The sequence below is a fragment of the Lissotriton helveticus genome, chromosome 7 (assembly GCF_964261635.1).
Source record: "Lissotriton helveticus chromosome 7, aLisHel1.1, whole genome shotgun sequence".
Taxonomy (NCBI): domain Eukaryota; kingdom Metazoa; phylum Chordata; class Amphibia; order Caudata; family Salamandridae; genus Lissotriton; species Lissotriton helveticus.
In genome coordinates this window covers 1,210,589,215-1,210,616,511 of record NC_136068.1, presented here as the reverse complement: position 1 = coordinate 1,210,616,511, position 27,297 = coordinate 1,210,589,215, and the positions used below count along the sequence as shown (strand labels likewise).

General features: G+C 42.2%; 1 protein-coding gene across 1 annotated transcript in view; it reads right to left on the bottom strand.

Moving 5' to 3' along the window:
* TRIM25 (tripartite motif containing 25) overlaps positions 1-27,297 on the bottom strand; it is a 570,281-nt gene that overhangs the window by 372,305 nt on the left and 170,679 nt on the right. The window contains exons 3-4 of the mRNA XM_078654404.1: positions 25,359-25,592; positions 21,835-21,982 (exon numbers count right to left, since the gene is read on the bottom strand). Coding sequence (XP_078510530.1) covers positions 21,835-21,982; positions 25,359-25,592 — 382 coding nt within the window. The remainder of the gene's footprint in view (positions 1-21,834; positions 21,983-25,358; positions 25,593-27,297) is intronic.

Sequence of the window (27,297 nt, the reverse complement as noted above, 5' to 3'; positions counted from 1 at the left end):
AAATAATTTAATTGTATATCATTTAGAAGGGAGTGTTGCATTTGTAAACTTGCTTTATAGAGGTAGTGCAATTGAAGTTAATAATAAAATTAAATTTGATAGTTAGTAAAACTATATAAAATTAAAAAGTTTAAGTTAAACCTGAAAAGTGTATTGTGTTGTAGTACATTGAATTCATGTTTTTGCAGATTCTCAATGGGGGCGTTAGTCCTTAAATTTTATTTTTAAAGTACGTATGTGTAAAAAAAAAAAAATGGATTCACTATTGTTTTATAGGGTGGCTCTAAAAAGAGCTCTTGTTTTCATTATGACTTTGTTGTAGCTACAGCTTTAGGTTGTTAAGAAAGACTGTTTCCTTCATCTGTGAAGTGCACTTCTGTAGATGTCACCGATATCAAAACGTATATTGTTGTTATAGATGGAGCCCATCCTGTGGTCTCTGAGGTAAGCAGAAACCGCGTTATTGACTTTCTTTCTAGCTTTCTCAATCTGTCGAAAGAATTGATTTGACCACTTACATTTCTGTCTTTGGCATATATTAGAGTATGCAAAGACGGTTTGAGGGAAAAGCAATATCAATTGGGCAAAGGTATTGTTGGACTTGTCCCTTTTTGCAGGGTCATCCCTAAACTGTTTGCCTTTCTCCTAGCCTTTTCTTTGACATGGTGTTGGTGGTTTTAGGCCTCTGGGCACTTTAGCACTGCTGTACAGTGTAAAGTGCGTGTGCTTTCTGTGTTACATATGGTAAGATTGGCCAACACCTGTTTGGCCTATTTTAATTTACCTGTCAGTCTCTTGTAAAGTGGTTTCTCATACACCCAGGGTTGGTAAATTAAATGCTACTGGTGGGCTCGTAGCGCTGATTGCACCACCCACCAAAGTAGCCTTGCAAACCTATCTCAGGCCTCTGCCATTGCAGGGCCTGCGGACGCAGTGTCACTGCCGTTGTGACGTGGCACCTAAAGTGTTTGCCATGTCGGTGACTCCCCTTTTTCTGCATGTCAGTCACCCCTGAGGTAGGCCCCAGCTAGCCCTATTGGCAGGGTGCATTGTAGGTAAAAGACATGTACCTTAAGTGTGTGACATGTCCAGGTAGTGACAAACAGCCATTTTGTTTTCTCACTACTGTGGGGATGCCCTCTCATAGGAGTGCATTGGGATTCCCTGATAGGTGTTTCAGTGGTAATTCCTGATAGGAGAGGAGTAGCGTGGTCAAGTTTAGTATATTTGGAATGGTAATAATAAATGCTGTGCAATGGTGTGCGCAGATTTATTATAACTATTTTAGAAATGCCACCTTTAGAAGTTGGCATTTCTGTGTGCTATGTGTCTGCCTGCCTGATGTGAATTGCATGTCTGGCTTTTGAGTGACAGGGGCTGGGAGGTGTGTGTGGCTCCAGGAGGGGCAGGGTGAGTCAGCCCTAGGCTGAATAGGACATCTGGATGCGGCGTGCTGCGACCTATGGCTACGCGTGAGCACTAGTCAAATGACTATGTGTGGTGTGTGTGGTGCAAGTGAAGTGAAGAGTTAAAAAGTACCTGGCTCGTAGGTGGAAAAAAACTTTTTATTCAGGACCTCGAGCTGGCACTATTAAAAGAAGTGATGAGCGAGGTAAGTCTGTCTTAATAATGAACAGTACCTCCTGTGTGTTTCTTTCAATGAAGAAAGCAAGCAATAATAAAAGCAAAGCGTTCCATAAACACCAGTAAAACACTGTTTCAGTTGTTTTGTATGGCGCGAAAATGAGCAACCACTGAAAAGCACTGTTTTTTTGAGGTATTGAAATCACTGGAAAAGACTGAAAAAATACCACCAGAATTGACCAAAAATAGAAAATGAAAACAGGAAAGCCGATGTATATCCTACTGGCTGTCGCTAGTAGGTAGTTATAGTTAGGACCTAGTTTACATAGGAAAAACATTTTTTGATTTGCCAATATCTCTGGCGCCAAAAAGTGTTGGCAGCCATCTAGTGACTTGGCTGAACTGAGTAACAAGAAAAAAGGTAATCAAACAAGAAAAGGGGGCAGGGTAGAAACACCCTGACCCCCTAGGTCTGGTCAGGGGGTCCCATAGTGACCTCCAGGGCCCAAAAAAGATATTTTTTTGTTTTTTAATTTTCTGAGGGATTCACCTAGGGTTCGTGATTCCGGCCAAACATTTAAAAAAAAAACCAACAAAGCGCAGACTCCCGAGGGCAATCGTTTAATATGTAGAGGGGCCAGCGGTGTCCCCGCAGCCCCGGGGATCACCACCTCCCTGGGGCTTTGTTAATTCTGCGTGGAGGCCAACTCCCTGGGGCTATTTCTATTTGGTAAATGTGGGGTGACTCAAACCACCCCCGACACTGCCCAGGGCATTGCATAATAAAGATACAGGGGTCTTCTGCGGCCGCCATTCCCTTGGGACCACCACCTCCCTGGGGCTATGTATATGTTGGGAGGGGGCCTCCTGGAGGCTTCTATGCCCTGGGTCCGCCACCACCAGGGGCGGCTCCAGCAGTGTTCTGGGGTGCCCACCCCCGGTACATTGCAGTTTGCAATGGCATGGCAGGAGCATTGCAAACTTTTGCTTCGCTTCATGGAGGCGGGTGCAGAAAAACTGCTCTCGCTTCCATGAAGCGAAGCAGAATTGCTTTTTGAGAAGGGGAGCTGCATGTTAGCAGCTCCCCTTATCCAAAAGCAATGCTGGCTCCTGCAGGAGGCAGGGAGGCGGCTGGGACCGCAGGGGCATTGGGTCTCCCTCGCGGTCCTCAATGTGATAGCATGCCCCGGGTGGATACCAAATATTGGAAGTGGGGCGTTTTTTTTCTTTCGATTTTGGAGTCGCGACCCCATTCAGGCTCTCAGAGCCTCAGTCGCGTTGGATTTGCGGATCCATCTCAAATAAATAATTTAATTGTATATCATTTAGAAGGGAGTGTTGCATTTGTAAACTTGCTTTATAGAGGTAGTGCAATTGAAGTTAATAATAAAATTAAATTTGATAGTTAGTAAAACTATATAAAATTAAAAAGTTTAAGTTAAACCTGAAAAGTGTATTGTGTTGTAGTACATTGAATTCATGTTTTTGCAGATTCTCAATGGGGGCGTGAGTCCTTAAATTTTATTTTTAAAGTACGTATGTGTAAAAAAAAAAAAATTGATTCACTATTGTTTTATAGGATGGCTCTAAAAAGAGCTCTTGTTTTCATTATGACTTTGTTGTAGCTACAGCTTTAGGTTGTTAAGAAAGACTGTTTCCTTCATCTGTGAAGTGCACTTCTGTAGATGTCACCGATATCAAAACGTATATTGTTGTTATAGATGGAGCCCATCCTGTGGTCTCTGAGGTAAGCAGAAACCGCGTTATTGACTTTCTTTCTAGCTTTCTCAATCTGTCGAAAGAATTGATTTGACCACTTACATTTCTGTCTTTGGCATATATTAGAGTATGCAAAGACAGTTTGAGGGAAAAGCAATATCAATTGGGCAAAGGTATTGTTGGACTTGTCCCTTTTTGCAGGCTCATCCCTAAACTGTTTGCCTTTCTCCTAGCCTTTTCTTTGACATGGTGTTGGTGGTTTTAGGCCTCTGGGCACTTTAGCACTGCTGTACAGTGTAAAGTGCATGTGCTTTCTGTGTTACATATGGTAAGATTGGCCAACACCTGTTTGGCCTATTTTAATTTACCTGTCAGTCTCTTGTAAAGTGGTTTCTCATATACCCAGGGTTGGTAAATTAAATGCTACTGGTGGGCTCGTAGCGCTGATTGCACCACCCACCAAAGTAGCCTTGCAAACCTATCTCAGGCCTCTGCCATTGCAGGGCCTGCGGACGCAGTGTCACTGCCGTTGTGACGTGGCACCTAAAGTGTTTGCCATGTCTGTGACTCCCCTGTGTGTGGTGCAAGTGAATAGTGATGTGAGTGGTGGTGGGTAGTGAAGAGTTAAAAAGTACCTGGCTCGTAGGTGGAAAAAAACATTTTATTCAGGACCTCGAGCTGGCACTATTAAAAGAAGTGATGTGCGAGGTAGGGAAACAACCATTACAACGCAACTTTTACAACGCACTACCATTACAACGAAACTTTTACAACGCAAAAACCATTACAACGCATGTATTTACAACGCATGTTTTTACAACGCAGGTACCTTTACAACGCATACCATTACAACGTAAGTATTGGTAAGTATATAATTATATTTTAAATTTGATATGTTTGGGGTTTTTTTAGGGGTATTTTTAGGGTTCAGGGTCAGTTTTCAGTTTTTGGGTAAAGGGGCATTTTTAGGGTTCAGGGTCAGTTTTCAGTTTTTGGGTAAAGGGGCATTTTTAGGGTTCAGGGTCAGTTTTCAGTTTTTGGGTAAATGGGTATTTTTAGGGTTCAGGGTCAGTTTTCAGTTTTTGTGTAAAGGGGTATTTTTAGGGTTCAGGGTCAGTTTTCAGTTTTTGGGTAAAGGGGTATTTTTAGGGTTCAGGGTCAGTTTTCAGTTTTTGGGTAAAGGGGTATTTTTAGGGTTCAGGGTCAGTTTTCAGTTTTTGGGTAAAGGGGTATTTTTAGGGTTCAGGGTCAGTTTTCAGTTTTTGGGTAAAGGGGCATTTTTAGGGTTCAGGGTCAGTTTTTAGTTTTTGGGTAAAGGGGTATTTTTAGGGTTCAGGGTCAGTTTTCAGTTTTTGGGTAAAGGGGTATTTTTAGGGTTCAGGGTCAGTTTTCAGTTTTTGGGTAAAGGGGCATTTTTAGGGTTCAGGGTCAGTTTTTAGTTTTTGGGTAAAGGGGTATTTTTAGGGTTCAGGGTCAGTTTTCAGTTTTTGGGTAAAGGGGTATTTTTAGGGTTCAGGGTCAGTTTTCAGTTTTTGGGTAAAGGGGTATTTTTAGGGTTCAGGGTCAGTTTGGGGTTTTTGGGTAAAGGGGTATTTTTAGGGTTCAGGGTCAGTTTTGGGTTTTTGGGGTACAGGGGTATTTTTAGGGTTCAGGGTCAGTTTTGGGTTTTTGGGTAAAGGGGTATTTTTAGGGGTCAGGGTCAGTTTTGGGTTTTTGGGGTACAGGGGTATTTTTAGGGTTCAGGGTCAGTTTTGGGTTTTTGGGGTACAGGGGTATTTTTAGGGTTCAGGGTCAGTTTTGGGTTTTTGGGGTACAGGGGTATAAGGTAAAAATAAAATAAAATTAAATTAAATTTAAATTAAATCAATTAAATAAAATTAAATAAAATTATATTATTTTCAATTATTTTAAATTTAAAAAAAACAATATATACTTACCAATACTTAGGTTGTAATGGTATGCGTTGTAAAGGTACCTGCGTTGTAAAAACATGCGTTGTAAATACATGCGTTGTAAAAGTTTTTGCGTTGTAAAAAATTCGTTGTAATGGCATGCGTTGTAAAAGTATGAGTTGTAACGTCATACATCCGCGAGGTAAGTCTGTCTTAATAATGAACAGTACCTCCTGTGTGCGTCTGCAGACGCACACAGGAGGTACTGTTCATTATTAAGACAGACTTACCTCGCACATCACTTCTTTTAATAGTGCCAGCTCGAGGTCCTGAATAAAAAGTTTTTTTCCACCTACGAGCCAGGTACTTTTTAACTCTTCACTACCCACCACCACTCACATCACTATTCACTTGCACCACACACACCACACATAGTCATTTGACTAGTGCTCCCGCGTAGCCGTAGGTCGCAGCACGCCGCATCCCGATAGAGGGGTGCGAAGACCCCGATGATGAAGCATGACACCAAGGGGCCTTTTGGTGTGTGAGGGGTATTTTACAAAACCCTAAGTGCTCCCATACCTCCTATGGGCAGCACTTCTCCTCTGGTAGGATTCCTTTTGTTTATACATATTGTCTTGTGGAGTAAGAATCCTACTTCTACTACTCTACCTCCCTCCTTTGTTGATTTTTGTTGAATAGGACATCTACATTTGAAGTAGTGGGAGGAGTAGTCCCCTGACCCGAAATAGGATTGTGCCTGCCTTGTACAATGCTGGCTCCGCCCTCTATGGTGTGTCTGATCACCGAGCCATCACCTGAAAAAGGGGACAAGGAGCCTGGTACACAGAGTGCTCCAATTACCCCCTGAACCATTTTTTGCTGGTTCCCCTAAGCCCTGTGCCAGGGCAGACAAAGGAATGTCTAAAATAAATATAGGGGCTGTGACCCATGATGTTGTGCTGTTTCTGGACTTGCTGGGGGCTTGCTGCTGCTGGTGGACCAGGAGGAGCCACCACAGGGGCTTGCCTCCCTGCTGGAGGGCCCTGTGTGCTGGATTCCCTGGGCCCAGCTATGCCCCATGGAACTAAAGACCTTGATTGCCTCTAGTGCCTGGTGAGCACTATACTGTAATGGCCCTGAAAGAAGAGTAGCGTGTAGGCCTTGCAGAGCTGAGCTGCGACTTGTTTGGAGGGAATCCCGATGTAAGGATTCCCCATTTCTGCGTTGTGAAGCAGGTGCCCACCCTGCGTTGTGCCCAGCCGAGCGGGAGCCTACCCCGCTTTATGTATATTGAAAATAGCGGGTTCCCACCCAGCAATATGGTGCCTTTTGAGCGGGTGCCCACCCTGCTTTATATTTTTATTTTTCGAGCGGGTGCCCACCACGCTTTGCGGCCGAGAAAATGAGCCGCAGGCTCGACCAGTAAGCCATGCGGCCTTGTTTGACTCTGGGCTGAGCCCAAAACAGGAAGAGGCCGCTGGGACCGCCAATTGCAGCGCGGACGGCCGGAGGAACGGTCCAGGAAGAGCTGGAGAGTTGGCGGGGCTCCAGGGAGCTGAGGGAAGCCCAGCGTGCAGCGCCTGAGACGAAGAGGGAGCCCTCGAGGAGTGGGGGCTCTCCTGATGCATGCCACCAGCTCCCAGAAAAAACGCAGAGTCCCGACAGAGTCCCGGTAAGCGGGGGATCTGCGATGGGAGCGGGCGCACTTTGTTTTTATGCCACATGCAGCCGCGGGAGGAAGAGAGCCCCACAGATGCCGAGAGGCGGACCCAGAAAAGAGACAAGCCTCCACCGAGAGCCGCAACAGCCTCGGTGGGTGGGGCTTCACTGTACCGAGTTGTGGGTGCCTCCCCTCTACCAAAGGGAGCACCTGAAGAGCCGGCCTGATTTCCATTGGGGCCATTTGCTTGACAGAGTCCCAGAGTGGGGCTCATGAGGCACGGAAAGTGCCAGTGCTTATTTCCCTTTTTAATTATCGTCACAGCTGCGCCGATTGGGATACTTGTTGATAAAGTCCCAGTGGGGACCCAGAGGGCACAGTGAATGCCAGTGCTCACATTTTTCTGCACAGCTGCACAGCAATTAGTGGCAGCTGCAATGTTTAGGACAGCGCAAATGCGCACTTTTGGATGCTGCTGCATTGGCAGCACGCCCTGACATTTGGGACATAGGGCATTTTGAGTCCTCTGAGAAGGCCAGTTGGCTAAAGGGTCAGTGATAGGTTGATAGGGCCTCAGGCCCTAATGTAATTTATGTGGTGACTAGGAAGGAATATGCTACTTACCAGTATGCATCTGTTCTTGGCATGTAGAGCTGCAGAGTTGTACATTTAGCTCGGATGATTGCAGGTTGTTGTTGTCTTCTTGGAAGAAGTCTTTGTAGTCACGAGATAGGTGACTCCTCCCTTGGACAATACTGCGCATGGTCATCGACTCCATATTCAGATTGTTTTTCGCCATGATGGGAAATGATGGAGTCAGTAGAAGTAAAGAGAAAGGATGTCCATGCGTGTGCATCTAAGTAAGATGAGTACTGGAATGGATACAAGTCCCGTGGGGAAACATCCTTTACAACGCAACTTTTACCACGCAGTGCCTTTACGACGCAACTATTACAACGAAAACCATTACAACGCATTGCGCTGGGGGGCGCTCTAGGATAGGGAATAGATTTAATTTACTATCCAACACCTTCCCTACTAGCCACGGGGACTGGAGTTGGAATAGTAAATTAAACTATTCACTATCTAGCACCCCTCAACACTATGCGTTGTAATGGTTTGCGTTGTAAAAGTTGCGTCCTAAAGGCATGCGTGATAAAAGCACGCGTTGTAACGACGTACATCCGTCCCGGGGAGGCGGGAGGGCATGTACAACTCTGCAGCTCTACATGCCAAGAACAGATGCATAGTGGTAAGTAGCATATTCCGTTCGAGGCATATGAGCTGCAGATTGTACATTTAGCAACGATTGTGCATCAGTGTCCTCCCTAGCGGTGGTCGCTTGTATCCGTTGCAGCATACTGAAATAGTGTTTTAAGGACAGTGTGGCCTACTGCAGCTTGATGCTTGGCTTGCACGTCAACACAATAGTGTTTAGTGAAGGTGTGTATGGTAGACCATGTTGCTGCCTTACATATGTCCTCTAGTGGTAAGTTTCCTAAGAAAGCCGTAGAGGCTCCTAGTTTGCGAGTGGAGTGCGCTCTAGGAGGAACTGTTAGTGTACGTTTAGCTTTTTGATAGCATATTTGAATACACTTTACAATCCATCTGGCAATTCCTCCTTTAGATATGGGATTGCCTTTGTGTGGGGAAGAGAAGGATACAAATAGTTGTTTTGTCTTTCTGAAGGATTTAGTCCTGTCTGTGTGGTATAAAAGAGCTCTTCTAACATCTAGGGTGTGTAAAGCCCTTTCCGCAACAGAGTCTGTTTTTTGGAAAAACACTGGTAACTCTACTGATTGGTTAAGGTGAAAAGGAGTAATCACTTTTGGCAGGAATTTTGGATTAGGTTTAAGAACCACTTTGTTAGGGTGTATCTGAAAAAATGGTTCTTCTATTGTGAATGCTTGTATTTCACTAACTCTTCTGAGAGAGGTGATGGCAACAAGGAAGGCAGTCTTCCATGTTAGGAATTGCAATTCACACTTGTGTAAAGGCTCAAAAGGGGATCCCATGAGTCTTGTAAGGACAATGTTCAGGTTCCATACTGGTGCAGGTGGTAACCTAGGTGGGATTATTCGTTTTAATCCTTCCATAAATGCTTTTATCGCAGGTACTCTAAAGAGAGATAGGTGCTGTTTATTTTGTAAATAGGGTGCAATTGCTGCTAGATGCAGTCGAATGGAAGACTAAGCCAAGTTGGACCTTTGTAGGTGTAGAAGGTAACAAATAATATTTTGGATGGAAACATCCAATGGATCAATGTGATTGTTGCAACAGTATATTGCAAATCTTTTCCACTTAGCAGCATAACATGCTCTAGTGGTGGGTCTTCTAGCTTCTTTAATTATATTCATACATTCTGGTGGTTTGTTTAAGTAGCCAAACTCTAAGACCTCAGGAGCCAGATCGCCAAATTCAGTTGGCTTGGTTCTGGGTGCCTTATTTCTCCATGGTTCTGTGTTAACAGGGATGGCGTGAGCCGTAATTTCTGATGTGGAACCAGTGAGAGATCTAGTAGTGTGGTGAACCACGGCTGGCGTGCCCATGTGGGGGTCACTAGTATTAGTTTGAGAGACTGTTGTCTGAGCTTGCGTACTACTAGTGGAATGAGTGGGAGAGGCGGAAAAGTGTACGCAAATCTGCCTGACCAATTCATCCATATTGCATTCCCACCCGACCGCGGGTGTGGAAACCTGGCGGCGAAGGTTGGGCATTTTGCGTTTTCGTGGGTGGCAAACAGATCTATCTGTGGGTGCCCCCACATTTGGAAGAATGGTTGTAGAACCTGTGGGTGCAACTCCCATTCGTGAATCTGTTGTGATTGACGACTCAACAGATCTGCTATCTGATTGTGAATTCCTGGAAGGTGTTCTACAGTCAGGTGTATGTTTTGAGGGATGGCCCATCTCCAAATGTTCTGTGCAAGCTGGGACAGTTGCAGAAAGTGTGTCCCCCCCTGTTTTTGTATGTAATACATAGCTGTCATATTGTCCGTCCGGATTAGAACAGCTTTGTTTCGTACTTGTGCTTGAAAAGTCTTGAGTGCTAGGTAAATCGCTAGCAGCTCTAAATGATTGATGTGGAACAGTTTTTGTTGGCTGTTCCATTGGCCTTGAGTGGTATAGTGCAGGAGATGGGCTCCCCATCCTGTGAGGGATGCATCTGTTGTCAGCACTATTTGTGGAACAGGTTCTAGGAACGGCCGTCCCATTGCCAAGTTTTTGGTGTTCCACCATTGCAGAGAGCGATATGTACGGCTGTCTACCAACACCAGGTCTGTGAGCTGACCTTGAGCCTGATTCCACTGTTGTGCTAGACATTCTTGTAGTGGGCGCATTTGCAGTCTTGCGTGAGGAACTATGAAGATGCAAGACGCCATCATGCCTATTAGTTTCATGAACACTCTGGCTTGAAGAGAGTGTTGGCATTGAAAAAGGGAGACTAAGCTCTGAATGCTTTGAATCCTGGCTTGACTGTGATAGGCTAGAGCTGCCGATGTGTCTGTGGTAGCTCCTAGATATTGGTGAACGTGCGAAGGCTCTAGGTGCAACTTGGTGTAGTTTATTGTAAACCCAAAGTCGTGTAATGTTTGAATCGTTTGTTTTGTGTGTTGTACACACTAGTTGAACGATCTTGCTTTTATGAGCCAGTCGTCGAGGTAAGGGAAGACATGTATCTGTTGTCTTCTGAGATGTGCTGCTACTACTGCTAAGCACTTTGTAAACACTCGTGGTGCTGTTGTGACTCCGAATGGAAGGACTTTGAACTGATAGTGTTGTCCTTGTATGACAAATCTTAGATATTTCCTGTGCACAGGATGTATAGGAATATGAAATAGGCGTCCTTTAGGTCTAGTGTTGTCAGAAAGTCTCCCTGTTGTAGTAATGGGAGTACTTGTAAAGTGATCATGTGAAAATGATCTGATTGAATGTAGTGGTTTAGGGGCCTGAGGTCGAGGATCGGTCTTAATGTCCCGTCCTTTTTGGGTATTAGGAAATACAGGGAGTAGACTCCTGTTCCTTGTTCCTGTAAGGGGACCTCTTGAATAGCATCTTTTTGTAGAAGTGCTAGAACTTCCTGTTGAAGCAGTGTTATGTGTTCTGTGGACATTGGACGCTGCCTGGGTGGTATGTTTGGGGGGTTGCTGTGAGATCTAGGCAGTAGCCATGTTGGATAATTTGTCTTACCCACCTGTCTGTTGTGATGGAATTCCAGACAGGTAGGAACTGTGATAATCTGCCCCCTACAGGGGTGGAATGCTGCAGGGGAGGCAGAGGGAAGTCACTGTTTTGGAGTGGAAGAGGAGCGGTTGTTGTTGTTACCTCTACCTCTTCCCGTATTGTTGTTGCCTCTGTACCCTCCTCTAAAGTAACCCTTATTAGAGGGGGTTTGTGTATGTGTTTTAAAAGATGACGTGTTATCTGCGCCGGTCTGCTTGGAGCCTCCTCTATAAGAGGAGCGACGAAAAGAACTTCTAGTCTGGGTAGATTGTAATGCACCCATAGACTTAGCAGTGTCTGTGTCCTTTTTCATTTTTTCTAGTGTATTATCTACCTCTGGCCCGAACAACTGGTTCTGATTGAAGGGCTGGTTGAGGATGGTAGTTTGTACCTCTGGTTTGAAACCGGAAATGCGTAACCATGCATGACGTCTGAGGATAACACTGGTGTTAACTGCCCTGGATGCTGTGTCAGCTACATCTAGTGCGCATTTAATGGAGGCATTAGATATTAGCTTGCCTTCCTGTAAGAGCTCTACTGCCTGATCTTTTTATTGATCTGGTAGATGTTCCATTAACTTTTCTAGTTGGTCATAGTGAGCCCTATTGTAGCGTGAGAGTAAGGCTTGTGTGTTTGCTATGCGCCATATGTTTGTTGCTTGTGCAGCAATCCGTTTCCCTGACGCATCAATGATTTTTGATTCTTTGTCAGGCGGGGGTGTGTCACCAGAAGTCTGGGAATTGGCTCTTTTACGTGCATTTGACACTACTAAAGAGTCCAATAGTAGATGTCCCTTAATGTAGATAGGATCTGCTGGTGCTGGTCTGTACTTTTTCTCTATTCTTGGATTTAGTACCCTACACCTTACTGGATCTTTAGAAACTCTGGAGCATGTTTAATGACCCCTTTGATCATAGGTAGTATTTGAGTAGATCTTTGTGACTGCTCAAAAGTGTCTAATAAGAAATCCTCCTCAATGGCATCAGAGTGCATTGGAACTCCGTGGTAAAGTGCAGCTCTTTTTAGTAGATGATTGGACCCAATACTATCCTCTGGAGGGGAAGGTTTTGTTGGGTAGTACTGAGGATCAGGGATGTCTGGTGCATTATTTGGTTGGAAATTATATGCATCATCTTCTTTGGTATATTCTGGGTTGACATCCTCATCCTCATCTAAAGGGTATGTATGTGTCTCTGGTACATCATCCCCCCCACCTAAGTCATACTCTTCGTCAGTGTGGTGTGATGATGCAGGAGATTGAGCAGGAGAAGTTATAGGCTCAATATATGGAGTGATAGGAGAGGAAGAAGGTGAAGGAGAGGAAGGGTGCATTGGAGATGTTGCACAATCCTTTTTGGCAGGAACCACTGTTGGAAGTGGTGTGTCTGCTGGTCTCTTTTTGTGTGGAATTGCTTTCACATGTCCAGTATTTGGATTGATATAGACCTTTTTCTGCTTTGGATCTGGTCTAAATAGTTCTTCCTCTTGTATAATCCTCTTCGGCGCCGATTTCTCTGGTGCCGATAGTGGTTCTTTAGTGTTTTTTGCCTTAGGAGGAGTTATTGAGTCCTGTGGCAATTTCTTCGGTGCCGAAGGTGGTTTAGGCTTGTGTTTATCAGGCCTTGTGGTCTTTGGTACCGTTATTGAAGATTTCGGCGTTGAGACAGGTTTTGTTGGGCCTGTTGCGCCGGAGTCTATCTTCCCGTCTTTGTTTTTGGAGCCGGATGGTTTCGGAGTCTAAGCTTTCGGGTCCGTTACTGTTTTTGGTTTCGGCACCGATGCCTGTTTAGGTTTGGGTGCCGAAGAGTCTTTAGGCGCCGAAGGGTGTGTTAGCTTCGGTGCCGAAGAGTCCTTCGGTGTCGAAGGATGTTTTGGTGCCAATGGAGGAGGTGGAATTGGCACATGTGGTTTTTTCGGTGCCGAGGCACCGGAAGGAGTAGTCTTTTTCCTCGGAGCCGAGCCGGAAGGCAGGGTGTCGGAGGGTACATTTCGGTCTTGACTGGGCCCCATGGGCGGAGTGCTGACCGTTGTCTTTGGTTTGGGCAGTGTCTGTTGTGCAGGGGCAGAGGTACTCACGGGTTGTCGAGATGGAATCGAATCGTCCAAGTCCTCTGCTCCCGATATGATCTGGAGATCAGGCGAGTCTTCCTCGGCGACGAATGGAGCCTCGTCCTCGGAGATATCTTCGAGTGGGTTCTCGTCCTCGGAGACGTCTTCTTCGACGATCTCCTCCTCAAAGATGGCCTCCGGTGCTGGCGCTGATCTCATCTCGTGTCGACGGGCCCTCCGATCCCGAATGGTCTTTTTCGATCGGAAGGAGGCACAGGCTGTGCAGGTCGACTCGTCGTGTTCTGGCGAGAGACAGAGGTTGCAAACCTCGTGATGGTCGCTATGAGGGAATTTTGCTCGACATATCGGGCATCTCTTGAATGGAGTTCTGTCCATGAGCTTTAGGCCGTACGGCGCCGATAGGCCCAACGGCCCGCGTCGACGCACCGGGATGTAGCTGGTGATGTCGAAAAGTGTCTTCAATATCGAAAGTTGTTTGTCTAAAGTTTCACGCTTCGAAAATGCCGAAAAGAGTCTTTTCTAGCCGGAGCGGAAAACTTTCATCCGAACCCAGTGGCAGAAAAAAACAATCTGAGGATGGAGTTGATGACCATGCGCAGTATTATCCAAGGGAGGAGTCACCTATCTTGTGACTACAAAGACTTCTTCCAAGAAGACAACAACAACCTGCAATCATCCGAGCCCAACACCAGGTGGAGATCTATTGCTAAATGTACAATCTGCAGCTCATATGCCTTGAACATGTGATTTATGCCTCTGATGTTTAAGTTTAGGAGGTTAGTCCCTAATCTGAGGTTTAGGCGTATGAGGTTATTGCCTAATGTGATTTCTACGTATGAGGTTATTCTCTACTGTGATTTATGCCTATGAAGTTATTACATACTGTGTTTATGCTGGTGAGGTTGGTGCATAATGTGTTTTACGCCTAATGTGATACTGATTGTATAATATGATTTATGTTGCAGGATATAATGCTGAGTACAGTGTTTCGCCAGTAGTTACTGGTTGTGTTCTACATTTACTATTTGGGCGCGTTTTATAGTTAGCTTAGCTAACTATAAAGGCCGAATTTCTCTGGTTTTGTACGAGTGAAATGTCAGCCTAACTAGAACATCCTTGAAACCTGTGTTTTTTTTCCAGTGAATTTCAAAGGTTTTTTAAATGCTAATCCCTAACTATAACGTCTCTGAAACCTGTGTTTCTTTCAGTGTGTGTATATATATATATATTTATACACCTTGAGTAATAACTAACAATTTTGTATTGAATTACTGCAATGGTCTAGCTGATGTGGTAAACTCGGTCTCTCAAAAGTGGATTTGGCAATAGCATCAACAAAATAAGCTCACTGCTATCCACTGCAGGCAGGGGAGTGGATACAGGGTAAGGAGCATGTCTGTAAAAGCTGTTTGTAACCTTGTTCGAAAGGACCACATCAAGTCATGCTTGTAACTAACACTGCTGTGAAGTATGCCAAAATACCACTGTGGATCCATGAAGCTCATACAAGAAAATTAAAGACGGCAGATGAAGAAGTGGTTACAACAACTGCTGAATCAGGAAGTCAAGCTCAACTTTGAAGCGTGGATCCAGAGCAAGGGAGAAACTGAAGAAGTTGTTTATTAAGTTGCAGAAACTGGTGAAGTTCTTAGTGAAAGTCAATATCCTGGTGAAGGCACCAGTAATGATTTAAGAACTGGTGTAAAGTCACAAGCAGCAGAAAGAAAACAGTCTCTGCTTCAACTCATGAACAAGTTTGAGTTTGAAGAATCTCCAGTGGAAGAAAGCAGTTCACAGTGAGTTGAGTTAAGTGAAGATACAAGAGTAATATATTTTAAGGAAGTGAAGAGAAAAGACACTGGGAGAATGAAAGAGCATAATCAAAGAACCCGAAATAGAATTCCAAACTGGAAATACACTTCATCTGAATGGACATATCTTTAACTGGTATCTGAAGAAGGAGAGACATATGTGGAAGACTACAACTCAATAAACTGCTGTTGATTCCTCTTGAATTTGTTTTTCAAATCCAATGTTCACGAAATTTTTAATCTGAAGTATGAACTTTGCAAGAAAGATTCCAGATTAAGAAATTTGAGTTTTGATTTTATAGACTAATAAAAGTGTCTCTGAAGCTAAATTTAGATTGCTGTTTAAAAAAAGATTTATTATAGCTTTAACAAAAATATTTTTACATGACGCCTGATTTGAGTCCGGACGTTTTAGTTTTTGGTTTTGATGTTATTAGAAATGGTTTCTCTGGTTGGATATGCTTCTACAAATTTTTAACAGACTAAGGGTCATAACGACATTAAGTATAATACACTGACACATAGAGAAAGGTTAGTTAGTCGGTTTATAGACAATATTTATGTAAATATGTTGGGTGAATATGTTAACATGATGAGATTAAAAATTTCTCGTGTATACTTTTCTTCCTTCTGCAGGTAAAGGAGTAAAAAATCTACACAACCGATTTTCTACAGCTTGCAATGTTTTTGAGGGCATAATTAATGAGTAGGAGTTTCTGTCGCAACGTTTGTCAGATTACAACATTTCACTAGAGAACCTTTGTGTTACTGAAGATACTAGGATTAGGGAAACCTTGGAATACAGTTGTACAAACTAATCTTAAAATTAAACCATATAAAAGGGAGTATTTAGTTTAAGCGAAGAAGACTTGGAATTTGTTAAAGAATACAATAGGAGGAGAGTGAACATTTTAAGGGATTGGAAAGATGAGGAGAAAATTAGAGATCAGATAAAGGCTCAACAGAAATGTAGGTTTTCAAATTTGTTTTCAACGTTGAGAATGGAACATGATAGAAAGGTGATTTGTTTACCGTGTGTCATGAACCTACAGGAGATGGATCATGGATCAGAACAAGTTTTGGGAAAGAGTACCCTAAAAAAGAAGTTATGTTATTAGTAGTTATTTGCTGACTGGCGAAGACCCAATACATTGAGGGTTCTTGCTCTCTGGCTTTAGTATTATCTAAAGTCTATAAGATTAATTAAATGAGTGATTCAATTGATTTGAAGAGAGTGAAACATGGTTTTGGTCTGGTTATGCTACATATATTTGATACAACTATCAGATTGATTAAAATAATGTGAAAACCAAAAGAGTATCTATGCTTGTGTATTTTGTGTCTAACACGGCTGGTGCTCTAACACAGACTAATACAAAGTTAACTGCTAAGCATGTGATGATTATGCAAAATTCATTAGCGCTAGATATCCTTTTAGCTAATGAAGGCAGTGTAACTAACATTTCCCATGAAGTCCAAGTTTTAAAAGAGTATGGCTTGTGGGAAACAGTAGGTTAGTGAGATAAGAAAGGGTTTTAGAAAGGTTGGTGAATGGACTGAAAGAATGAGTCGAGGTATGCTTAGGACTATTCTATCCCCAGTAATTATTGTGTGAAATGTGCAATTGTTCTGTTTTCCTTCTTCAAATTTCCTGAATTCATATTTTTAAATTGTGGGTGCAAAGAGAAAAAGATTGTCTAAGAGGAAGTGGAACCAGACTGAACTGGAAGATGCCAGAGACCGAATAAATAACCAATTGAATCTGTTAGAGGAATCAAATCACTAGGGGCAACACATTATGCAGACTGTACCAAAACTAATTGTGCATTTTCTTTAGTGCTTATAGATTAATCAGAGGGTGGAACTTGTAGGATTTTATGTGCGGTTATAAAAATTATGCATTATTAACAACGTGCAGAATATGGATCAACACTCGATTTTAAAAGGGTACACTTATATGATGCAATTGTCTTTAAAAAATATTTGCAGTTACTTGTTAAATGGCCTTTTCTTGCATTATGCTAACTAAGCCTCACTAAGGCCTCAACACCATCTTGTTTAAAATGTATGTTAAAATGGATGTCTCACCCTGCACTGGTTATTATTTCTGCTGCACATAGCCAAGCAAATTCATGCTTGTTTATTTCCAAATGATGTTGTTCTCGCTGTTCTCAAAGAAAACCTGCCTAACGTGAGCCCAGTAACATTTCAACTGTTTAATGTCTCTTCCATTAGCTTGCTGTACTGTATTCATTCACAATAGATCACTGTTGATTTTTGTTTGTTTTGCCATCTCCAATTGACATAAGCATAGAAGGACTGAATTAATAATGTGCTGGCATAATGCTCAGATGGTAGAGCAATATGACCCTAATTTTACGTGCTTTCAGTTTCTAAAATTATTTTCTTTTTGCTCACACAATGGTGATTTTTCACTTTCAATATATTTCTATGAGAACATTTCCTATATAAACCATACAATTCGGAGGTGAGCCAGATTACTTTTCCGATGCTAATAGGGATGCTGTATGGTTTCTTACTGGTTTTGTGATCCATTGGGACTCAAAATAATTCTTGATTTTGCTTATTATTCTCTAATACCCTGTTATTAAGAAATTTTCATGCAAAGACGTATGTATCTGAACTTTAAAAAGTCTGACTTGAATTTTTGTAATAAACATTACTACATTTTACATTTACCCTAAAACTCACTTATTGAGTTTGTCTTTACTTAATTGTATTTTTATATGCTTATTTGTGCCCTATCTTGGGACACACTGCCTCAAGAAATTGAGGTTTAACACCATGGGTGTTATTTAGGTTATTTTTGGGGTGTCCATGTTTTCTGTGTGTTTGTGTGACATGTCAATACATTATTTGTGACATACAGTGACACCTTATAGCTGTAGAAAAAGCAATAACTTCCAAGTAGTGAAGGAATGTACATAACTAACGGTAATATGCTACTGTAGCAGTGTAGAAACAGCCTTAAAAAAATTCTAACTCCACTTACGTGCTTAAGATAGGCCACCAGCCTACTTTCAATTTCTACCCGGATTGTTCTGGAAATGTTTGTGGCAACAGAATAAACCAGGAGCAAGTCATCTAAAGAGAATAATTCAATTTAATCTAGAGCCACTAACATTCAAGGTTTGAAAGTAATTCGCCGGTGAAAACCATTTTAACTGCAGAATTTAGGTCTTGAAAAGTGGTCAGGCATGCAGAAGCATGGCATTCCTGTTAACAGTTGACAAGTTTAGTAGGGACCTTTAGGGAGAACAAACGGATTATTTAAAAAACAAATATATATCTTATGTCATCTATTATTAAGAATAAAATAATGAAATGGTAAAATGTTTGTAATATAGTGCATCATACAATTCAGTGCCATTTCTAAGTGCTGAAAATAACAGAGTTTACTATAATTTAACCTCTTTGATGCGCGGACGGCCCCCGGCGGTCAGATGTCACAGTGGGTGTGTGCGGAGGATGGCCAGGGGCCGTCCGAACTGCGTACGCGTCATTTTTTTTCAGCACCGCGGCGGCATTTCCACTGCGGCGAAGGGGATAATTTAATGGAGCCAACCTTGGAAGGATAGAATGCTGAGTTGGTCTTGCTAGGATTTGAGCATGTGTACTGTCAAACACTGTATATAGCAACAGAAAGTTAAAATTCACCAAGATTCTCCGGACTTAATGGAAGGAGTGCTTTTTCATAGAGTAAGCGAACAAGGCATATAACTGAAGAGAAAAAAACAGACGCTTGGAGCCTATCAGGACTCATGTTTTCTTGTTTCATGTGTGTGAGCCGATCAACAAGTACTGTTTTTTCGTAACAATCTAACACTTGTAGTCCTGGGCCGAGACTGGATTTAATGACATGGTGATGCCGAGCGCAGAGGGCAATGTGCTGATAATAAGACAGAAATAGGCACAACAAGCAATGTACACGTCAAAAGGGGTATAAAAACCTTCACGTAACTACCAGTACAGTACAGTAGAGCTTGACATAATGTGCCACTTGGCACACATGCTAGTGTAAAGATTACTATGAGTCACATAAAAACATCAGGAACTCAAGAACCTTTTAGAGCGAGCCAAAAAAGCACAATTTGAAATGCACCAACACGAAACTTAAAAGTCTGTGGGGTTCCTTCAGGCTCACCTGTGGCCAGGATATTTTTAGTGGCAATCGGTCTTCTAATGGGAGTGTGTGAAGATCCTGGTGGCTGGTCCCAACCTTTCTTTCCTACCTGATTGTTGCACTGGCTACTCTCTGCAGAGTACACCCCTAAAAAGCAGTATGGACTGGGGGAGAAGCATGCTTTCACTACTTTGAATGCTGAGCTCCCAGCAGTGCAGCTGAAAGTACAAGACAGTGGCATTCTTGGCATCAAGGTCTGCTGCCTGCAGGAGCTCATTGCCTCAAAGCTGTAGGGTCTCAAGTAAAGCAAGAATGGAACCAGGATGTCTTAAGACCCACGAGCCTGATAGAAAGTGTTATGTGCAGTTCATCGCATTTTGTAAAAGAGATTGGTGGGCATCTAAATAGCAATCCAATAGCAGTACATGCATAACTGGCTAGAAATGGCAAATCAGTAATTATGTAACTTGCTGAAAATCCCTAAATTTAACCGAATTTCAGGGGCTATGAGGAACCTCCACTGGCTGCCAGTTAACCCCTTCGACGCTCATGACGAGCTGGGCTCGTCATGGCGTACCCTCCTCGCACGCTCATGACGAGCCCAGCTCGTCACGTAACATGCGCTTTCGCAAAACCCAGCGTACGGGCGGAATTCCGCCCGCACGCATGCGGTTAAAGAGCATATAGAATTCAAGGCACTGTATCTGATCCATAAAACTTTGTATGGCGGAAGTCCAATGGAATACCATAAATAAATCCAATGGTACACCCCCAGATGCCCACTAAGATCAGTCAATAAAGGATTGGTAAACGTTCCTTTAATTAAGAAAGCTAAATGGGGAGGTAGATGCCTCACATATTTAGCTCCCAAACCATGGAACAAGCTGCCTGTACACATCAGATCCCAGCCAGCCCGGTCGCAATTCCGGGGACAATTGAAAACTTGGCTGTTCCCCACTCAGTAAGTTCTGATTTTCCGGGCTCCATGTCTATCTCTATGCTTTCAGCGCCAAGACGCATCGGCAATCAATCGCATTATAAACTCATATTTACTTACTAACTCATTAAATAAGCTGTCGACTCAGTGAGTTATGTCAACGCAGGTCCCATCACTGAAAATCTGCATCGACATGCATGAAAGAAATAGTACCTTCAGTACCTTCTCAACAAGGAGTTTTTTTAAATTTTGAAGAGATTGCATCATATTTTTACATTATGATATGAATGGAAACGTTTTCATGGCTTGGCTCGTGCACAGGCTCCTAGAGCTAAGCCAGAACCGTGGCTCAGCTCTGGCTCAGCTCGCTCTATTAATTTGCCTGTGCTCCCTCCAGTATTTGCAACAAGAACTTAGAACATGGGGCCAGGGCCGGCTTTAGCGCTGGTGGCGCCCAGTGCGACAATCATTTTTGGCACCCCCCACCCAATGACCGCCTCCTCGGATTCTTTCACTGCAGTCAGACAAAAGTGCCCCTCATCTCTCCAATCATAAATTATTGCTAAACACAGTGCCCCACCCTGAGGTCAGTGCCCCCTCCACAGGTCGGCGCCTAGTGAAGACGCAACTGTTGCACTGCCCTAAAGCCGGCCCTGCATGGGGCCATCAGTCAATACATAAAATGATTTGTGAAAGGTGAGAATTAGAAACATGAAGCCCTGCCCACGTGCACAGATCTGACAACTCTACCATCAAGGCTTTTTGTAGGAGAGAGTGTGCAGTGAAAATACATTTAAAATACATGATCTCAGGGCTAGAATCCCAGGCCATTGAGTTGCACGTGACCTCAGTCATGAGCTCCCAAGCAAAACTACCAGGTCCAGGTGGGGCGGGCATGGGCGTGGCTTCAGGGGGGAGTTTGGGGTGTGACACGCCTCAAGTGCATACTTGGTATAGTAGTTGAGTCTGGGGCCGCTGAGTTGGATCTGATATGTCTGGTGCGGTTTTCCTCATTGTCCTCATTTCACCAAGAGAATTTAACTTGTTAATGTTTTTGGATTGGGATTTTAAATATATTTAGTGACCTCTACTCCAAAAAAGTAGCAAATCTGCACCTATAGAAGTACTCATCGAATGGGTGCAAATTGAATGCTTTTTGGAATTCACAAATATTGGCAGTAGTAGGCTTAGAAAGCTGCACCAGTTTCAGGTTTCCAGGAGCACTACTGACAAACACCCAAAAGGTGATGGGATGAATGCTTGCATTGTTTCGCTCACTGAGCCAATCAGTACTGACCCTGTTCCTCATGGAAATAGTCCATCCCGAATCTTGGTCATCTAAACACCCCACCCCACCCACCCTGCAGCCCACTGCATTTTTAGTTGGAAATTTGAGACTCACAACCCTCTGCCCATTGAATCTCAATGACTAAGCTACCCATGGACATAATCTCTCAGGGTATCTTTAAATATTCTTCATACTATAACCCCTTCAGGGTGAATTTACCCCTCAAACCAAAGTACACCCCGGAGACATTATTTCCAAAGGATCCCAGAGTATTTGGGGTAGGGAGTTCGACCATCTTTTTTCTCCTTAAAGACATTTTGTTAGGGAGTGACTTTGAAAAGGGTCTCAACATGTTTGTAACAATACCTATTTATATGCCAACAGAACAAGAACGAGAAACTTGTTTTTTTCTGCAGAACCTTTTAGTAAAACAAACAATACAAAAATGTTAACACAAATAGAGCAAATATGCCAAGACAATTATATTGGAATGCAATTATTACCTGTCTGGTCATTTGGACTTTTATGGTTTCTTAGTTTTTCTTTCAGGTAATAAACATCTCTACAAATGGTGTGCAATAATTTGTGATCACAGTCAATTCTTGGTACAAAAGCATCTTTAGTAGTGGTGTCGTTAAGCTTTGTTGCTTTCTGAAAGGCAGAAAATAAGTCCAAGAAAAATAAATTAAATACATTACTTTCAGCTCATTTGCGGTGAACGTGTGACTGGCATTATAAAAAGAACTTGAAATCATGTACCCCTCTTAGTGTAGGATCTTTACTGAATCTATATACAACTGTATCAAGCAAAATCAGCATTCTTCATTTGCAAAAACACTCAAGATGAGCACAAGTGTGGCCTGGCAACCAAGGCTATACAAATACTTGAGGCCATAAAGCTCAGAGACCACATGACCATACTGCTGGCTATAGGTCACATACAATTTACTGCTACCTTGAGTGAGATAATCCTCTCCAGAGGTGTCAGATCTTTCTAAGCCTATTTCAATGAACATGCAGAGAAAAGAGTAGAATAAATAAATATTTTAGGATTCAGCAAGTTTATCATGTTTAATTATCACACCTATGTGTAGCCCATGGGATAAACCTCCATATTAAGTATCACCTCAGTAGATTGTGTGGCCTCTACACCATGTTTGCACAGATGCTATTGGGCATATTCACAAAGATACAATTTGTCTTAAATGTAGACTTTGAACCTTATTTATCTTTTATATGGCTGCCAGGAATTCACAAAGCGATTCCTGGCTGCCGTCTATGCATGAACTACGGTGAATTTCTCTACCACAATTGTGAAGAAATCCACAAATCTGAATCCCATTCAAGAGGTGGGAAGTAGGAATTCCAACACATGGTTTGCCTTGGACTTTTGGCAATGACAAAACACTTCAACGTTTGTGGGCAGTCCCACACTCTTCTCCATCTCCTTTCCACCCTAGAAACTGTTGAAGATTCACTTCAGTAGTATTGGAGTAACTACCCTTGCAGAATGCAAAGGTGAACCGATCACTCCCAGTTATGGCACGGGTGGAGGAGAAGCGTTTTCTTTGCAGACATACGGCCAGATTCATTAAACGAAAATCGCTCGCAAAGGGCCAGATTCTCAGAATCTGGCCCTTTGCGAGCGCAATTTTTGCATTTGGGATTCATCATCCCAAATGCAAAATTCGCTATTACAGAATTCGCATTTTAGCGAGGAATTGCATTTAAGGAATCTCTATTTGAGATTCCTTAAATGCAATTCATTAACCAATTTTAAATTGCGAATTCGCAATATTTGGCCGCTATTTACCACAAAGTCAGACTTCGTGGTAAATAGCGAAAAAATTAGAAAAAAGCCCTTTAGTGCATTATTCTCTGTTGCATGTTACGCACACACATGTCCTTTGGACATGTGTGTGCGCAACACCTGTGTAATGTTGCATTTCAGGGGTGCTACAGGGTGTCCTTTGGACACCCCTGGCACCCTTGAAATCGCATCCTTATTTGCGATTAGCAAATTGCTAATCGCAAATAAGGAATAACTCCCCATTCATTCCTATGGGCCTGTAGGCCTGTAGGCCCATAGGAATGAATGGGGAGTTATTCCTTATTTGCGATTAGCAATTTGCTAATCGCAAATAAGGAACATGTAGGAATCGCAATATTTATTGCAATTCCTACATGAATCCCGTTTTGCAAGTCCTTAATAGCGAATCCTTATGAATCGCTATTAAAGACTCGCAAAACGGGTCTTTGATGAATCTAGCAGATACTTTTTTATTCCCTCAGAGAAAGACAGTTAAAAAAAGAAAGAAAATTATGTAAACAGGTGGCTCTATCCCCCATGTGCACAGTTCTCCACTATGGAGAACTCTGTAAAGAGAATATGAGCATTTTAAAAAAATAGTCGCAAGACATTCCCTAACAGTATACCTGATAACTTGTGCATGTCACAGCTCTCCAGACATACTTTTGGGAATACCTATTAACAGAAACAAAATGGAAATGTTTACGCCTCTGGCATAGGTGTAAACCCCTACCTGCATTTTCCACCTTTTTCGTGAATAATGCCCATTGTTGCACCCAAAGTCCAAGTACATTTACTAACTCCAGAGCTTTTACCATTTCTGTCCTGAAATATTCCAAAGAGGTGATTGGAAGAATTTCTTTTTTTTTTATATATAAAACAAGAACTGGACCCGAAGGTATTGGAGCGCTTTACATGAGCACAAACTACATCACACAAGTTCACATTCACTTTTTGTTTTTTAGGCACAGGGAAATTAAGTGACTTGCCCAGAATCACAGGATGTTGAGCCAATGCAGAAGCTCAAACCTGGTTACAAAGTCGGCATATCGGTCTGAAATGCCACACCCTCTTGTGTACTATGAAGCTGCACTTCATGCAGATGTGGGTGAGATGATAATTGCCTAGACCAGTGATTTATTTTACCTTTAGACTGCTGTGGACCCCCACTTAATTATTCTTGAAATGTAGGGACTCCCACAAATTCATTAATGGAATCAGGGAAACCACACTCTGTCATTACTCGAAGCTGGTGACACTGCCTACGCAATTTCAATGATTTGAACAGCAAAACAGTACACACAAATTCTGAAACATGCATTTATCAAACAAATACACAAATGTTGAACTATTTAATTTAATTCACAAGCACTTAGAAAAAAATGAATTTACATTTTAAATTTAATTAAGGTCACCGGTTGTCCATACTATATTCTGTTTGATGCACTTGCACTGCTCCCACAAATTAATCACAATACATTTTCAGTTTTACATTTTCCTTCTTTAGTCATATACACTTCATTAATATTATCATATTTTCTAAGCAGTGGTAGACCCCTGAGTAGGCGGCATAGACCCCCAGGGGTCTCCGAACGCAAGTAAAAAACCACTGGCCTAGACAGGAAATCAAAGTAACTCTGTAGGTTGGCAGCTGCAATCGTTTGCTGCCCTATAATGATGGGTTCACGATGACAGTGTTGTAGCATAAGGTTTCCTTATCAGAGGAAAAATATGGGCAATAAAACAACAAACAGCAAAAAAAGCTATGAGAAATGTGAAGGTTTGCAAACAACTAGTAGGAAAATGATGAAGAAATTAAAGCACTTAGCAGTGAATGGCAAAATATGGAGTACTTAAAAGGGTACTGCAGCAAAATGTTTTGTGGATCTCAAATATACCTACTATACCCGGTGCCAAGATGCGCCCAGCTTTGGTTTTAAGCTTTGTGATTCATTTTTTGGTCCTGTCCTTAGATGGCAAGCACCCTAAGGCTTGATAACGGGAGACAGCCAGAAGCTGTCAAAAGCGTTTTTAGTGTATTTAAACATCCGCACAGAAGTTTTATTAGGGTTAATAAAGGTGAAAGCAACAACATATGCTCACTTCAGTGTAAAAATCGCCACTTTAACTAACAATAAGCAAAGCAAATATTGGATGGAGAACAGAGAGTTTTCATGTGTAAGTGAAACCTCAAAGAAAATGTGCAAATAATCTTACCATTAAAAATATTATATCATCATCTTCAATTAGTAAAGACTCCACTTTTTCCTTTACATTTTCAAATTCCTTCTTCTTTTTGTGCAAAGCATTCTGGGTATAGGAGAATTTGTTTAGGACTCGTTTTAACTCATCATCAACAATCTTCATAACCTTTTGTTCCTCTAACTGAATTATGGTCTTCATCTCGGAAAATTCTTCTACCAGCAAAGCCTTTTTCTTCTCAAGTGTATCCTAAAGGATCACAAAAACATGTTTGTTACAAGTGGAAAAGAATCTTTATGTAAAAATCGAAAAAAGAATGACTTTCCAAATTCCTATAAAAGCATAACAATATGGACAAGAATTATACCTAAACATGAAATCAACAAGCGTGTTGCGATTTGAAAACTAGTGGCCTGACACATAATTGCATTTTGTGGTGCCAAAGCATGCATGTCTAAAAATACAGGCTTCGCAAAGGGTAAAGACACAAGGATGTAATATATAAATGTCATTCTGTGAGTCAGAAAAGCCCTTCCGAATCACAAAAAGCCTTTTGTGACTCATTATGAGTTGCTATTACGAGAGGGTGTGAAAAGGATGTCTCCTCCTTGCTGTGACTGATGAGCGGGGTGTTGAGTGGGGTGTGATCTCAATTGCACTCGTAAACAACTGATCAGATCCCGACACCCAAGTTGGGATGGGATCTGATTCACAAAGGTGAAGCTGGCTGTAACAAGGTACGTTGGTAGCGAAAAGAGGACTGATGATGTGGAGATTAGAGTAGTTTATTCTCTGCATGAAAGGCCTCATCCAGGTACTCCAACCACTGTCAAGCCCTCTCTCTTCCAACTACCGCCCAACCAACACAGATAATATTCTACAATGGTCCAGCAACATTGCAGTGGTATATGTTCTGTACAAACAAGCATTTATTACCCAACTCCCATACATTACACACTTCCCATCTTCACCAGACCAAATATTCCCCTTGGAAACATTTACAAAATTATAAGGAATAGAAAGAATAAAACAGCAATACTACTACATTACTTAAATAGCAACAAGTGAAGCAACCCCAATTATAAAATCGTCATCATTACATTTACATGAGATATCCAAAAATAAAAGTTTGTTTTTGGAATCCAAATTATCTTTTAAAATCGTTTAAATAAACTGGAGCTTTGATGTTTCTGTGAGAACTCCTCAACATAGTTCCAATTTCGTGTTTAAGTTCTTGACCATTCAGGACTTTTTCCTGAAAAGTAGAATACTATTAAGATTCCATATGCAAAAATCCTGTTTTAACTGTATTTGTGAAACTCTTTACGACTTTTATTGGTTTAGAGAGCTTAACAGGTCCTTCTTTAATTACTGGCTTCGTTATCATGACCCAAGTGCCAACGTCCTCTTCCGTTTCCTTTACAGACTTCCTTCTATTGTAATTCTGTTTGCGTGCCTGCACTTTTTCTGCCTCTCTCAACTTCCATTCTTCGCTCACAACCACTTTGCCCAACTTTTCCTCCATTTGATTAACCCACCTTGGTGCTAAAAGTGTGCTTGATTGTCTCCCGAAATAGTTCAAATAGAGTCTTTCCTGTAATAGAGTGGAGGTAAACCCTGATTGCTTCAACCTACAGTCCTTAGCCATGTGTATAATCTCCTTCTGGACCCTGTTAAAACACTCCAGCCTTCTAGCGGTTTTAGCGCGGTACAGTGCACACTTTTTATGCTTTATACCACAATCCCCCCAAAAACGTTTCCATTTCTTTGGATACTAATTGCACTCTATTGTCTATAATTAAAGACTAAGGTATTCGTTTTCTTCAAAAAATGCTCTTTAAAAACCCCACAGCATGTTTTGTCTCAATACCTCTTGTGAAGAAAACTTCAGGCCACCTTTAGTACATATCTATCACAACCACCAAAAAGGTTTCATACCCCTCTCCATGTATTG